Source organism: Rousettus aegyptiacus, unplaced genomic scaffold (genome assembly GCF_014176215.1).
Source record: "Rousettus aegyptiacus isolate mRouAeg1 unplaced genomic scaffold, mRouAeg1.p scaffold_m13_p_13, whole genome shotgun sequence".
NCBI lineage: Eukaryota > Metazoa > Chordata > Mammalia > Chiroptera > Pteropodidae > Rousettus > Rousettus aegyptiacus.
The window spans coordinates 56,215,280-56,230,723 of record NW_023416288.1 but is presented as its reverse complement, the minus strand read 5'-3'; the positions used below and the strand labels follow the sequence as shown (position 1 = coordinate 56,230,723).

Here is a 15,444-nt window from a genome sequence, read left to right as displayed (position 1 = left end):
ATAATGAGTTCTCTGTGATTTGTATTTCAGGAGATGATTGTCACTGAATTAGTTTAATTTCTTTTTTCTAGCAACCTCCTCCACGTTTGATAAATTTTCAAAATCACAGCCCCAAACCCAATGGACCAGTTGTTCCTCCTCCTCATCAACAACTAAGATACCCACCAACCCAGAATATGCCACGACAAGCAATAAAGCCCAACCCCCTACAAATGGCTTTCTTGGCTCAACAAGCTATAAAACAGGTATATATTTTCACTTCTCCTCAGTTGCTTATTCTACTTCTTTCTACTTCCACATCACATTGAATTTATAGATAAAGCAACAGTTATGAAGAGCAATAGCAAGTTGTTTTTTTTAATGAATATAAATTCATTACAGATAGATCTGTAGAGACAAGGCTAAGAGAAAAGGTCTTGATGCTTTGTGACTGACAAGAGAAATCAAGGCATTTTATGAATGAAGGCCCAGAATACTCAGTGAGTCATAGAAACTAATTTTTACAATACTGATATGTGTAGCTTTTAGATGAGTACATTAAATTTCCTAAGACCAGAAGCATTATAACAGAGTTTACATTCTGCAAAATGGAATAATAAATGAATATTTTAAGTGTTTCAAGGAGACTTCCTGGGAATAAACGTAGCATGACACAGTTTTAATATGGAGTGCTTATGCATCTGATAAAGTTTAATATTTATGGTTATATATTAAATTAGACACAATTTAATATTGTTCATGTCTCAGGTAAAAATAATTTCTAGGTATTACATTATTTTCTTAAAAGTAGTTCTCTCTTAGTGCTTTGTCTTCTCTAAGCATTGTGTCTACAGTCTTTCTAGCTTAAGACGTGTAGAGTGGTCTCAGTTTAATTATTTTGCCAAGACCAAAATAAAGAGTATGGTACTGTTTCCATAGTTCTGTGAGATTGATTTTGATCGAGTGATTTGAAAATTTTATTTTAGAAGTACACATACAGCGTGTGTCTGTGTGAAATTTGTACCTATCTCTGTTGCATCATTAGGGATGACATGAAAAAGACCCAAGCTAGTCTTAAATTCTGTTTATTTTCATTTAATTTTGTGGTCTTGAGCATGTTTATTCTTTTAAATCTTATTTGCCTCAACTGTAAAAATAAATACTCTGCAGAGTTGTGCTGAGACTTAATGCCAATGTGTATAAAAACACCTAGCACATTCTGCATACTCAAATGTTTACTTTCCTTCTTCCTCATTTATTATTTTTAATGGGTAGACACACTGTAAGAATGTTTTTAAAAATGTTTCCTGGTCAGAAATCTAAACGTGAATGAATAAATGAACAATCTAGGAAAAAATATAGTGGTTTTAGTTGGAATTGGTCTTAAGTTGGTAATTCAGTTTAACCAATTATAGTATACTTGTACAGTGGGAATACTTTTTAGCCGTTAAGAAAAGATAATAATTTATATATGATCTCCTAAGTGTATTATATGGGAAGAAACATGTTACTGAATTTTTTTGTAAGGTATTCTCATTTTTGTAGGTTTTTTTAAATCTCATATACCTGGAAGGATATACATCAACTGTAACTGACTATTCTAGGGGTGGAAGGAAGAAGGGGTACCAGCAAAGTGGGGTGGGCAGGGATGGGAGAGGTGGATGGATATGAGAGGTGAGCTGGTAGTAAAGATGACATTCACAGATCTTTACATAGTTTTTTGCAGTGGACATATAAATTAGAATGTTTCAGACACTACCGCACTATACAGTGTAGTCCATAAATAAATGGTATTGTATTTGGGATAATTTTGAGCAAACTCTTGGTCGCTTTCCTTTTCAGTTTTATTATGAAATTTTTCAAACATGACAAGTTGAAAGAGTTGTATAGGGGATAAATTGCTTCATTTGCCTTTTTAGTTATTATGTATATACCCATTTATCCACCCATCAATCAGGCCTTATTTTTTGATGAGTTTCAATGAAAATTGTAGACAACAACATGTTTCATCTCTGTGCACTTAAGCATTCCTTCTGTTAGCTTCGCTAATGTGTTTATCTAAGCCTCTAACATAAATGGAAAAGTTTCCTCATATGTTGATGCTTAATTACCTGTTCAGATATGAAAAATGAGTAAAAAAAATCTGAAAGCTTGAGTCTGGGGCTAATGTTTGATGATCGAGCTTTCACTTTAGTATTGAGGCTACTAGGCATGCTTATTGGGAGAATCCCTAGTATCATCATTAGGTCTTACTTCTTAGGCTGATCTAAGAAGATCCCAAAGGATCTTTCTTCTGCCTAAAATGCAAGGTCTGGCTGCTAGCTGAAGCCAGCGGGGGGAAGAAGATTGGTAGGGAGCCAGTGGCCAAGTGGGTGGGCAGCTTGGCATTCAGTGTGTGTATGTTTTCTGAATCTTTATTTTCAGTTCAGTACTTCTATCTTCAGCTAAGCCTGGTACCTTTCAGTCTAAAGGCACTGTTTTACCTGTCCCAGAGAGTAAACTTCCAGCCTTTTTCTGTGGAGGTCGGGGGAGTTCTCGTTTATCTTGGGGTAGCTACAGGTAGGGTAGGAAAGGAAAGTGAGATTTAACACTTCTTAAACAGACTCTCAACTTATCTTCATGTTTTTAGCCCTAGCTTCACCTTTCATGCTTCTAATTCCCGACCTCTTAGGGGTTCTGCAGTGTGTGCTGATTTGCTTCTGTTTTCCTCACTGCCAGCTTAGGTTTCTACTTTATCAGATTCTTTAAGTTATTTGCTATTTGTCTATCTGCTTTCTAGCTTCCAAAATGTGGTTTCTGTCTTGTTTTCTTTGATTAATGAGAGAGTACCTTTTAAAAAAATTCCTTTTAACTGTTATTTTAGTTTCAGGTATATCAGGTAGGGACAAAAGAAAATATATGTTTTCAGCCCTCTGTCCTTTACCTTGGAGTTGCTGTGCATTTGTTCATATTTCTATTCCAGCATGTATATACGTTTTCCAAGATTGTTATTGAGGTTTTCTGGTATATACTGTTTTCTTCTTATGAAAATCAATTCTTTTTATTTTCAGACAGGATTAATGAAAATTATACTTGCCTGTGCCCTCTAACCTTGCCCTTCAAATTACAGTTGAATTCAATTAGCAGAATATGTCTTCTACTTTGTGTCTAGAACAGCGATTAGGTAGACATTTTCTGTCACACACCTGTTGACAGACAACCTTTCTTCTCTACTGCAGTGGCAGATCAGCAGTGGGCAGGCTCCCCCATCAACTGCCAGTAGCACGTCCTCGACTCCTTCCAGTCCCACCATTACTAGTGCAGCAGGATACGATGGAAAGGCTTTTGGTTCGCCTATGATTGATTTGAGCTCACCAGTGGGAGGTTCTTATAATCTTCCTTCTCTTCCAGATGTAAGTATGCACAAAATTTATATGAATATGTTTGGAAAATTTTATGTGAACTCGAATCTGTTAAAAGCATAGTTTTGTTGAATGATAGGTTGTTTGCATGTTTGTTATTTAAATTAAATATATTTACTCTCTAAATTCTAACTTTATTAGTGTGACTTTTTAAAAAGTCTTTGTAAAAGCTGAAAATAAAACATTATAGACAAATCTCCATATATAAGTTGATACTTATTTTACCTTTTCTTATATCCTATAAAGTTAAGTAATCACACACAAAAAAACTTTAAGAGCTATCTTGTAAGATCATAAAAGAATTTTTAATTTTTCATTGTTTTTTAGGTTACTGAGATCAATTAATATTTTCTAATATTAGCATCATTTACCTTACCAGAGTTATTTCATTTTTTAAATAATTGGATATACTTAGGTGGGTAAAGTACATGTATTTTCACACATAGGTAGTGCATAGGAAAACTTCTTTGTCTCATTATCATTTTGTTTAACTTTTACTCCACAGTGTAAGTAAATTCTTCCATTAAGATCTGTCAAATCCAGTTATTTCAGTACTCACTGAAAATTATTGGCAAGGTATTGCCAGAAGAATATTAAACGTAAATGACCCTATGTACCTCCCTTTCTCCCAACTGTAAGATGATTCACAGAAAGTAAAATTGACCTTCTGCTCTTTCTTCTGCAGTCTTCAGATAATAGGTGACCCTTTGTCTACCAGCCTTTCTCAAACTAAAATTCATCATCTGAACCACAGAACAAAGGAACTGATTTGAGTGGCTATTTTCTCAGTCTTCCCAAAGATGGTTCATAAGTAGCACCATTCTCGATGCAGAGGCGAAAACTAAATTCATTATATGCTGTCTGCGCCCTAGGACTGTAGGACTTCATTTTCTTAGAAATGAAAATCCTGGTAGAGAAAGGCTGCAGCTATATTAAAGACATGAACTGGATTTTAATCACAAAAACATTCTTGAGAAATATATGGTGTGTATAAGCATGAAAAATGCTTGCATCTAAAATGTCAAAATCTTATTCAATAGAAATGTATCAGTATTTCAGCCTGGCAGTCAATTAGGAAACAAGGATTATTTGTATACTATTGCATTAAAGCAAGAATCTATGAGGGATCATTTTTTCCTACCAAATGGGTAATGTTTTTAGGTGACTGTAGTGTTCTGGAAATGTGTCAGGTATGCACTTGCTCCATCTATCTAGTGCATACCAGAGCGTCAGTTCTCAACCTGTGGGCCAAGGACACAGGGGTCCCTTCACCCTTTCAGAGACTCAGAGGCTCCACAAGGCCCTTCCTTTGTAAGACCAGATTTTCTTCCTATTCTTCAACCAAAACCACACATCAAAACCCATTGAGTACAGAAGCAGATAGAAGAATCCAGTTGGCTGTTACTAAACAAGATGCTAAAGAGATTTGCAAAAATGTGAAATTATGCTACTTTTCTCACCAAGGTTTTTTTTTTTTTAACTTAGCTACCTTTTGTTATTTCGAAATTATTTTAATATTTTTTGCTCTTTTTTAAGGATGTGAATAACACACAGTACTTATTTCTCTCAGCTCATGACTCTGAAATAGTATGTCCTCAGTATATTTACTAAGGTGGAACATTAAGAAGGGCGAAAGCTCTTTTCCAGATTGTTTATGAGGAAAATTTGCATTATAACTTCTCCTGTGATATTTACATGTTTTATTATTTGATGATAATTAAACTAGTAAAGTTTCCTTATAAATTTTAAGTAGCTTTTAATGTGCAAAGTCAGGATGCCATAAAATAATGTCCTTTTTTTTTTTTTTTTTTTTAAGATTGACTGTTCAAGTACTATTATGTTGGACAATATTGTGAGGAAAGATACTGGTATTGATCATGGCCAACCAAGACCTCCCTCAAACAGAGCTGTCCAGTCACCAAATTCATCAGTGCCATCTCCAGGACTCGCAGGTAAAGTGGGCTGCTTTTGATTTTGCAAGTGTTTTTCCAGTTTTTATTCATCTTGTAATTAAAAAAAAAAAATTCCCTTTCTTTGTTGGATGATTAAATGAGCCTGAGTTTTAGAAGTTATATACTGTACTTTCAGAGTAGGAAGCAGTGGTTAAACCTCTGTACCTTTTCAGTTTCAGCATGACTTATAGGCATTGTATACTCCCAGGAGGAAATTACTATTATACCTTCTCTTTTTGATAAGCTGCCTGTGATATGGCCTCATTTTATATGTAATTTGCCTAGTGTTTAAGGATTTTTTTAAACATACCTATTCATTTCCTCCAAGAGCAAAAGAAGCATTCTGAGTAATACTACTTCTGGAGACCTTGGCAAAATTGGTGCTTTGGCCAAAATAAGGAAAGAGGAGAATTTAAGTCATTCACCAGTCTAATAAACATAAGGCAGTTACACGGTTTAAAAGGAGATGCTTGTTTAAAACATTGACAGACTTTTTGACATACAAAAAACTGGAAGGAAATTGTTGACAAATGTAGCAGAGGCTGTTTATATAATGAATTCATTCAAATTAATAAGGAAAGCACTGAATATTGCCAAAGGAAATGAATTAATAATTCCCTAAATAGGAAATACATACAGCCAGTAAAATGTTTTTTGGGGGTGTTAGTCACACTAGTAGTCATTAAAAAAAATCAAAAGATATAATTTCTAACTACTGAATTAGCAAAGATATAAACAGTGAAAATACTCATTGACGAGAATGTAATGAACAAAGTACTCATACATAGCTGGTGGGAATAGAACTTGACAAAACATTTCTGGAAACCATTTTGGCATTATTACTAAAGCTAACTTTATCCAGTACTGACTCCTTGCCAGGCACTGGACAAAGAACCTTATATGCATTGCCTAGAAGAATCTTTGTTTCAGTTTCTTCCATTAATTGGTCTGTAGTGGATCTCTTTCTTGGGTGGCTTTTATATCAGCCCCTATCCTTTTTATTGCTTCTGTAGCTTTCACAGGCACTAGTGTCCTCACTGAGATCCCACCCCGGTTACTCTTAAATAGAGGACATTCTGCAGTGTTTAGAGACATATTTTATTGTCATGCCCCTGGGTGGGAATTGTGGAAAGATGCTGTGACATCTAATAACTGGTAGAGGCCAGGGATGCCACCAAACATCCTACAACGCACAGTCAGTCACCACAACAAAGAATCATCTGGCCCAAAATGTCAATAGTGCTGAGGTTGAACAGCCTTGCTAGGCTAATGGAGCTCAGACTGTGCTAGGAGTATTCAGCAACTTTATTATTTTATATAATTTCATTATATGTTCCCGGTTTCAATGTAGTACTAAGCGAGCATATTCAGTAGAATTTAAATACATAATTATTAACTCATTTTATGAATGTGAATAATTTCCTCCTCTTCAGGACCAGTTACTATGACTAGTGTACACCCACCAATACGTTCACCTAGTGCCTCCAGCGTTGGGAGCCGAGGAAGGTAAACTGACTTTCTCTAGGTAGAAAATCTCTAAATTGAATTCTTTTGCTTGAGTGCTCAATATGCTTTGGTATTCAATACATTTTGAACAACTTCCTTTATTTTTTACTTTAAAAAATTAAAATATTAATATTATTATTATGTTAACTTAATAAACCAGTTAAGTAAATTATAATTTTATCTTTAAAGATACAATAATATTTGTGTATATGTCAGAAATAGGAAAATATCTTTGACCTCAGCATAATAGCAAGGAAAAAATAAAAATGAAGTAGGTACAACTTCATTTGTGAGTATAGGGACACCCACAAATACAAACTTAGGGAAAAGAAACAATAATTTTATACTAACTTCAGTATTCTCTGACTTTTCTAACAACCAAAGATTGATTCTAGTTTAAAATAAATAAATTTACAGTTGACAAAATTCTTTTTTAACTTATTGCTTTGCTCATCTTCTCATTATGCTTACAGATTTCTCCTAGATCTTGAACCCAATTCTTACTTTCTAATCATATGGAAAACATTCTCTGATGGGAAAAGGTTTGGGTTTAATCCCATGAGAACGTAGTGGCTATCTGTAAATGGTTTTTGTCCCACTGTGCTTTTTAAATTGCAGAACATCAATAAATTATGTCCCTAGTTAATTGTCTTCACACTTTGTGACAATAAATCATTAATGTGAGCCTAGAGATCTCTTTGTCACTGACTAGAAAAGGAAATGGGAAAGCCTAAAAGATACTAGTTCTAGACTACTAAATCTGGCTGCCCAATTTTAGAGCCTCAGAATATTGAAGTCAGTTTGCTTTTAATTTATGAATCATTTATTACTGATGTAACATAGTTACTACTGCTGTAAAGATATTGGCATTATTCAGAAAGCTATCATTATAGTTTATTTTGAGATACTGAAGGTAGTATTCTTAGATATGTATTTTTTCTCCTCTCTCTCATAGCTCTGGCTCTTCCAGCAAACCAGCAGGAGCTGATTCTACGCACAAAGTCCCAGTGGTCATGTTAGAGCCAATCCGAATAAAACAAGAAAACAGTGGACCACCTGAAAATTATGATTTTCCTGTTGTTATAGTGAAACAAGAATCAGATGAAGAATCTAGGCCTCAAAATGTAATTATATCAATAATTGCTGTACTATTTCTATTTGGGAGATAGAGTGAGAAAAACTTTTAAGTAGCTCATAGGAGGTTAAAAATGTTATTTTAAAGCAGGGAAAGAACTTAAAGGTTGAAAAGTTTGAGGAAATCTCTCAGTAAATTAAAACAAAAATATGGGAAATGGAGAGGAGTTTGAAAAATCTGAGGCTCAAATGAGGAGTTGGGCATTGAAAAGAGAAGATGGAATAAACACATAGAAGGCGATTGCCAAAGAAATAACACAGGGACTGTGTGACTGAAGGGCACGAGCATTTGAACCGAAAGGAGCTAACAAGTACCAGAATATTTAATGAAAAAATTATCAATCATGTATACAGATTAAATAAACATTTTAACATGTGTCCCAGGTCACAAAAAATTTAATTTCCTTGTACTTATTCTCGGGAAGATATTTGATAATATGACTCAGCAAAAATGGAGTACACCAAGAAAGAGGAAGACATAAGACCCCGAAATGGGACCTAACACAGAAGAGAGGCAAAGAAAAGGGTATCCCCAGGCCAGTAGCTCCTCCAGTATACCCTGTAGCAGGAGTACAGAAGACTCCATAGGAACGTGTGTAAGGGGAGAAAAATGTTGGCAGCATTGAGAAGCATTTTATAACCCTGTTGGAGATAGTGAAAATGACTTAGAGATAGGTACCTAGAAAAAATAAGCAAATGAAATAAATAAGATGTATGTAATTATTAACTCAGTAAAAACCAAAAGGTAAAAAGGAGTGTAGTCAGTACATTCTGTGGTTATGCCAAGAACAATATATGGTTTTAATGATGTAAATACCTGAATACAAATTTCACTAAAAACTAGAGATAATCAGGATAATAACCTAAACATTCATTTAACCAAAAATTGACTTTTCATGATACTTAAACAGTACAGCAATGTTTGACCTGTTGGACTAGATGCTGGATATAGTTATATTAGTGCCTACAAACTAAAAAAAAAAATCAATGCTTAATTATTATGTGAAGAGGATAGTATGAATGGGTGTGTGGGTGTGCGAGTGTGAGGAGAGGGGGTGGGCAGTCGGGAAGAAAATCTAATTTTTCATAGTAAAGAGTATAATTTAAAACTGAAAATATATTTAAAATTGAAAATCTGAGAAATTATGGTATAAGCATATTATTGAGAAGTGAATATAGAAGTAAATAAAATAGTGAAATACCAAAAGAAAAAGCTAAATAGTTTGAAAATACTTGTCTCCAAGGAATGAGATTATATACCCATGATTTAACTAAGTCTGTGGTTATTTCTTTGAAATTAAAAAAAAAATGTTTAAAGGAAATAACAGATTTTGTTAGTGATTTGAAATTTATACCATCTTAGACTCTAACAAAATTTAGATTTATCTTGAAGATATTAATAGCTTTTGTAGAGGTGAAGGTACGTCTAAGAATTAAAGCGGTATACATTTCTTGAATGATAAAAATTCTACACTAGGCATATATTGTGTCTAGGTATAATTTAAATTAACATCTTCAATAAAATGAACTTACAGTTCATATGGTTGACTTCTGTACTACCCACTTATTCTCTCATTTCTGTAGCCATCAGAAGATTCAAAAATTTTTCCTATATTATCCACACCCTCTTACTGCTGATAGTCTATTTTGATAATATTTTTAGTTAGAAGCCTGTCCTCTTTACCATTAGAGACTCTAATACACTTAGCAGTAAATATATTCTGTTCTCATGCATATTTATAGACTCCTTTGAAGTAGCCAGGTGCCCAGGACAAAGCAGTGTTTGGTCCAGGGTCGCAGTAATGCTAATAAACTTGCAGAATTCCAGTTTTAAGAAATACATACACTTTTTCTATTACAGACCAACTACCCAAGAAGCATACTCACCTCCCTGCTTTTAAACAGCGGTCAGAGCTCTGCTTCTGAGGAGTCTGTGCCAAGATCAGATGCCCCTGATAGCACAGGAGATCAGCCTGGACTTCACCAGGAAAATTCCTCCAATGGAAAATCCGAGTGGCTGGATGTCTCGCAGAAGTCACCCGTTCATGTTGGAGAGACGAGGAAAGAGGATGACCCCAATGAGGACTGGTGTGCAGTTTGTCAGAATGGAGGGGAACTCTTATGCTGTGAGAAATGTCCCAAAGTATTCCATCTTTCTTGTCATGTGCCCACATTGGAAAATTTTCCAAGGTAAGGTAGTATTTGCTTCCCTTTCCCGCATTCTTTCACTGTAAATGATAACAGCAAATTTAACTATCATTGTAACATAAAACCTTTGTAAAGACTCTTAAAGTCCACTTGGCACAAATGCATACTTCAAAACCTTCAACATTCCTTGTGCTTCTCTCAAAAACCTAACCTGTTATAAAAACAAATCAAAACAAACTGGTCTTTTAAATTATTACAAGGGGTTGCCATAAAGAACAGTGGTCCTTATGCACAGCTGCCACAATTTATTGCATTTTATTTGCCAAGCATGAGCTAGCTATATCATTTAAAAAACATCTGTGAGATGTGAGATGATAAAGAAACATTGAGTGAATCTCTTAGTTCTACAAAGGCTATACTACTTAAAATTTAATTTCAAACTTAAAGTTGCAAGAGTAGTACCAAGAGTGTTTCTTTTGCTTAAATCATTTGAGGGAAAATGCCAGTCGTCCCTCACATCAGCCATAGATTTGTTTATTTTGCATATGTAATTCATACCCCTTTAGCTAGACTAATATTTATCACTCAGGCCCTTGCATTATAGTTGTACTTTTCTCTCAGCATGGTACTGTGTACACAGTAGCTATATGGTAAACCCTCAGTGATTTAAAATTCATGCCAAATAAATCTGTATCGTAGATGGCGTGGAGGAGGTGGGAAAGGGCATGGTGAAGAGAGAAGTGATGAGTTAGGAATTCGTATACTTTATCTCCCAACAGTGGAGAGTGGATTTGTACTTTCTGTCGAGATTTATCTAAACCAGAAGTTGAATATGATTGTGATGCTCCCAGTCACAACTCAGAAAAAAAGAAAACTGATGGCCTTGGTAAATTAACACCAATAGATAAAAGGGTAAGTTTTTGAGCATTTCTAACTCTAGACTGTTGTTTTCATATTTGTTTTTGGTTACACGCATTATTGTAATGCAGGTATTCTTTTCATCAAAAAAGTTGTATGTATCTTCAATCAAATTATATACTGACTTCTTTTTTCTTTAGTATTTTTCCCCACAAAAGTATAAGAATCTTAACTAATATTTAAAGGCAGGCTATACCTTTTTTATAGTTTAAAAAATCATTATACATACATTTTCTAGAAGTTGAAAATATTTTATCTGAATAAGGTAGAATGTGTATCCTTTGTGTGGTCTGGACTTTTAAATTTAGTCTATTTTTAGTAACTTTCTGTTCTCTTTTATTTCTACTACAGATAGGTTTACTTCCTCAAAATTTGTTGAAAATTGGCATCAGAGAGATGGGTTATTTATTTACTTTTCCTGGAAATAGTCCATTCTTTTACCCAGTGGTTATAGGCTGTACCTCAAAACCAGCTAAAATATTTAAATGTAATTTATTTTTAAACATATGAAATTAACACTTCTGCATTACTAAAGAAACTCCTTTGCTCAGTTTTGTTATACTTAATTGTATCAGTATGAAAGTTGTCATGCCATGCAAGAGGAGGCCCAGATACACACTACCAGTACCACAGAGGCTTAGGCCCATAAGCAGAGGAGTAGCAGAGTGCATGATAGAACCATCTGCCTTCAGAGAAGGGGGCCTTGGGCCTGGACACACCATGGAAAGGGCTCCACCCTTGGATCTCTTAACATACATGTGTTCTTTCTTTAGGGACTATTATTAAATTCAATCCAAAAGCTGAAGAGATAAGTGGAAATTTATTTTTTAAAGAACTTCAAATGGATTTCTAATGATAATACCTTTGTTTCTATAATTGCAAGGACTGCTCTCATATATAACATAAACCACAGACTGGTCTTAATTGTTATTCCGGAACTTTGAGACTCATGATATATATTGTTATTGAAAATAAGCTGTGACTTCATTATTGTTATTTTATTTATATATTTTTTGCTTAGAAGTGTGAACGCCTACTTTTATTTCTTTACTGCCATGAAATGAGCCTGGCTTTTCAAGACCCAGTTCCTCTAACTGTAAGTATTAATGTCATTTCGTGTATTTTTACACAGTGGGTAATTTTTTTGAAACTTGATTTATGAGACTCTAGTTTCTGTACCCATTTTCAATAGTTTCTTAAGTCTAATCCAGTCTTAAAGCTTATTCATACATACTGAATGCTTTGATCTTAAATACATTTTAATGTTAACAAATTGGCCCCAGACTTTATTCCTTTCTCATAAATTCTTCTGATCTCCAAAACTTTTCCTGTTATTTTCTGGGATGATTTCTATCAGTTGTCTCTGTCTCAGGAGGTTTAGGCATATATCCTAAACTGTTGGGGAAAAAAACTTTCCATTGGAGATAGAGACCCCAGAAATTCTGTACATATTTTGATTTATAGGTCCAAACTTCAAATCATAAGTAGACTTTAATAGTAGAGGAAGAGGGGGAGGTGTGTGTATTAACAATTGACTTCAAAAAAGTTCATATTGGAAGTTTGATATGACTTTAATGAATAATTTTAGAGTGCTGAAAGTACTACTCAATATATGCTCTATTCTCTGATGTCCAAAATTCCTTTAAAGATTTAATCTATTCTATAGTTTGATAAATTTTAAAAATTTAATGCAAGGTTAAAAAAGAAAACTAGCTTACTAAATAATGTCTTAATAAATGAGCTTCTCTCTTGAGAACAGGTTTTGAGAAGTTGAGATAGTTAAAGGAAATGAATACTTTCAGGGGAAGGACCTTTTGTACCCAAAAGAGGCCGGACAAAAATGTCAAGGAAAAGCAGCTTACAACACCAGTAAAAACTTCATGACTTAAAATTGTAACCTAGAACTTCGTGCTTTTTATGATCTTGGCTCACAGTTACTTTTGGTGTCACAACAACAGCAAAATAGCCCCTTTTTTCTTAATATATATTATCACATTAGTCCTTACAAAATCCTGGGAAGTTGGTAGAATTATCCCTATTTGTTGACATATGAAGAAACGAAGGTTCAGTGTAGTTAAGCAACTTAATCAGGAGTGCGCTGCTGAACAGCAGAGCTGGGGTTCAAGCCCAGATTCAAAGTCAATTTGCTGTGATATATGCAGCAAAAACATGGCAGATCCAACTAAGAATGATAACTTTTTATAGTAATTTCTTTTTGTTTAATAAGGAGAATAGAGGTTTTAAGAGGGAAAATGTGAAAATGTTTTTCCATTAAAAACTGAAAATTTTTGAAAAATGAGGCACAAAAATACCTTCCAATGTGTGAAAATAAAGAATTTATTTAGGACCAGGTAGAATTTAGTTATTTGTGTTATAGTATCTTACTTATTTTGAAAGGTGCCTGATTATTACAAAATAATTAAAAATCCAATGGACTTGTCAACTATCAAGAAAAGACTACAAGAAGATTGTTTCGTGTATACAAAACCTGAAGATTTTGTAGCTGATTTTAGATTAATCTTTCAAAACTGCGCTGAATTCAATGAGGTGAGTTGGGGGTGCTAAGAACTAATGACAATATTGAAAGTAATATTAAACCAAATACCTTATCAACAAAATAAGGAAGTTAAGAGATCTTTTTATGCTGGCATAAATTTCCAAAAGTTAGAGTCTGTCAGGGAATGACTTTATCGACATTTATATTCAAAGGTTTATTATATGATAAATGGAAACAAATTATAGCTGACAACTTGAAAACAATTAGAATATATTTCTATCTAGCCTAAAAGTATTCTTTTCCAGTCTAACCTTTATTTCTTGTAATATGGCACTTCCATACTTTAGTTTTTTTGGATATTGACCTTAAAATATGAAGGACATAGTCTAGCTCTAATTTTAAAATTTTCTCAAAAATTTTGTCATTTGTCAGTTTATCTAAACATCTGTCACACAGCCTTTTTGTTCATGGTTTGTTCCATTTGTTGGATACTCATTCCACAGTTCCACAATTTATTTAATTTGTTCTAAAAATACCTATTCTATGATTACGGCACCTTTTTAATCTCTGGTAATCCAGTCCTACCACTACCACCTCCTTCTAGAATAATCCAGATAAGTCAAAGATATATTTACTTTATATCACTGACATTGCATAAACATTTTCTCAGAATGTTCCAATGATATTTATAATCTCAAGTTAAAAGGTAACAAAAATGTGAGAAGCTACTTATATTGACTGTCTAAAATGATGTTATTTGTTTTTTAATTCATATTTTTATTTTTATCCAACAGCCTGATTCAGAAGTAGCCAATGCTGGTATAAAACTTGAAAGCTATTTTGAAGAACTTCTAAAGAACCTTTATCCAGAAAAAAGGTTTCCTAAGCTAGAATTCAGGAATGAATCAGAAGAAAATAAATTTAGTGATGACTCAGATGATGACTTTGTACAGCCCCGGAAGAAACGGCTCAAAAGCATAGACGAACGGCAGTTGCTTAAATAAGGAGCACCATTGGCATGTGCTGGTTTTTAGATTTTTTTTGTTTTCAAAAAACATTTTGTCAGTAATTTAACATCATTACAAAGAAGAATTTGTGACCACTCTGATCTATAAGTTTTGATGTTTACTAGACTTTGATTTTCTTAATAACCTATTTCTTTTAACCTTAAGCAAAAAAAAAAAAAAAGAAAAAAAGAAGAAGGGAGGGAGGAAGAAAGGAGAAAGGAAGATACAAAGACGCTTCAACAAAATAAATGAGACATTGTTCCCACATTCTGGATTTTAAAACTATAATCTGGAGCGTGATAGCTACTGTAGAAAGGAAATAGACTTTGTTTGAACTCTAAGTTGAAAATTTAATGTGGTTTGGATGTGTGCAGTAATTGGTTTTTAGAAAATACCACTGCCCATTAATTATGGCCCAGCTGTGAGTTAGGTTTACTATCCGTAAGAGCAGTTCTCCATGGACATGGATGGTAATAAGAGATCTATCCTAGGATGCCCACTTGTGCAACGAAAAGTAGATTAGATACTATTAAGAAGGCACCTAATAGCATATCATGTAAGATGGAGAACTGTTTTAAAGAAAAAGGAAAACAAATGTTTGGTTTTTATTTTTGTTTCTTGTCTATAGAGGTGTTTGGTATAGCAGATTTTCAAGGCCATTTTTTTTCGTACACTTCTAACTTCTTCCACTGAGGAAGTAAGTGAACACTTTTGGTTTTGCTCTATGTCTGTGTGAGGTTTTGTTGTTTGTTTTAACTGTGCAAGTGATCCTTTTGATAACAAGACTCATTGTTTGCTGTATGGCTTTTAGTGGAACTACCCAAAATTTGAAATACAGCAGTGTGCGCCACACTTGATGTGAGGATTCTTTGAAATATACCCTGTTGGGCATTAAATGTAAG

At 33.9% G+C, this 15,444-nt stretch overlaps 1 protein-coding gene across 2 annotated transcripts in view; it reads left to right on the top strand.

Moving 5' to 3' along the window:
- TRIM24 (tripartite motif containing 24) overlaps positions 1 to 14,734 on the top strand; it is a 95,195-nt gene extending 80,461 nt beyond the window's left edge. For both annotated transcript variants that reach the window (XM_016161872.2, XM_016161871.2), the window contains exons 10-19: positions 72 to 245; positions 3,198 to 3,371; positions 5,197 to 5,332; positions 6,766 to 6,838; positions 7,794 to 7,962; positions 9,834 to 10,162; positions 10,900 to 11,032; positions 12,060 to 12,134; positions 13,436 to 13,585; positions 14,330 to 14,734. In XM_016161872.2, coding sequence (XP_016017358.2) covers positions 72 to 245; positions 3,198 to 3,371; positions 5,197 to 5,332; positions 6,766 to 6,838; positions 7,794 to 7,962; positions 9,834 to 10,162; positions 10,900 to 11,032; positions 12,060 to 12,134; positions 13,436 to 13,585; positions 14,330 to 14,539 — 1,623 coding nt within the window. In that variant the 3' untranslated portion in view covers positions 14,540 to 14,734. The remainder of the gene's footprint in view (positions 1 to 71; positions 246 to 3,197; positions 3,372 to 5,196; positions 5,333 to 6,765; positions 6,839 to 7,793; positions 7,963 to 9,833; positions 10,163 to 10,899; positions 11,033 to 12,059; positions 12,135 to 13,435; positions 13,586 to 14,329) is intronic.
- The last annotated feature ends 710 nt before the right edge of the window (positions 14,735 to 15,444 follow it).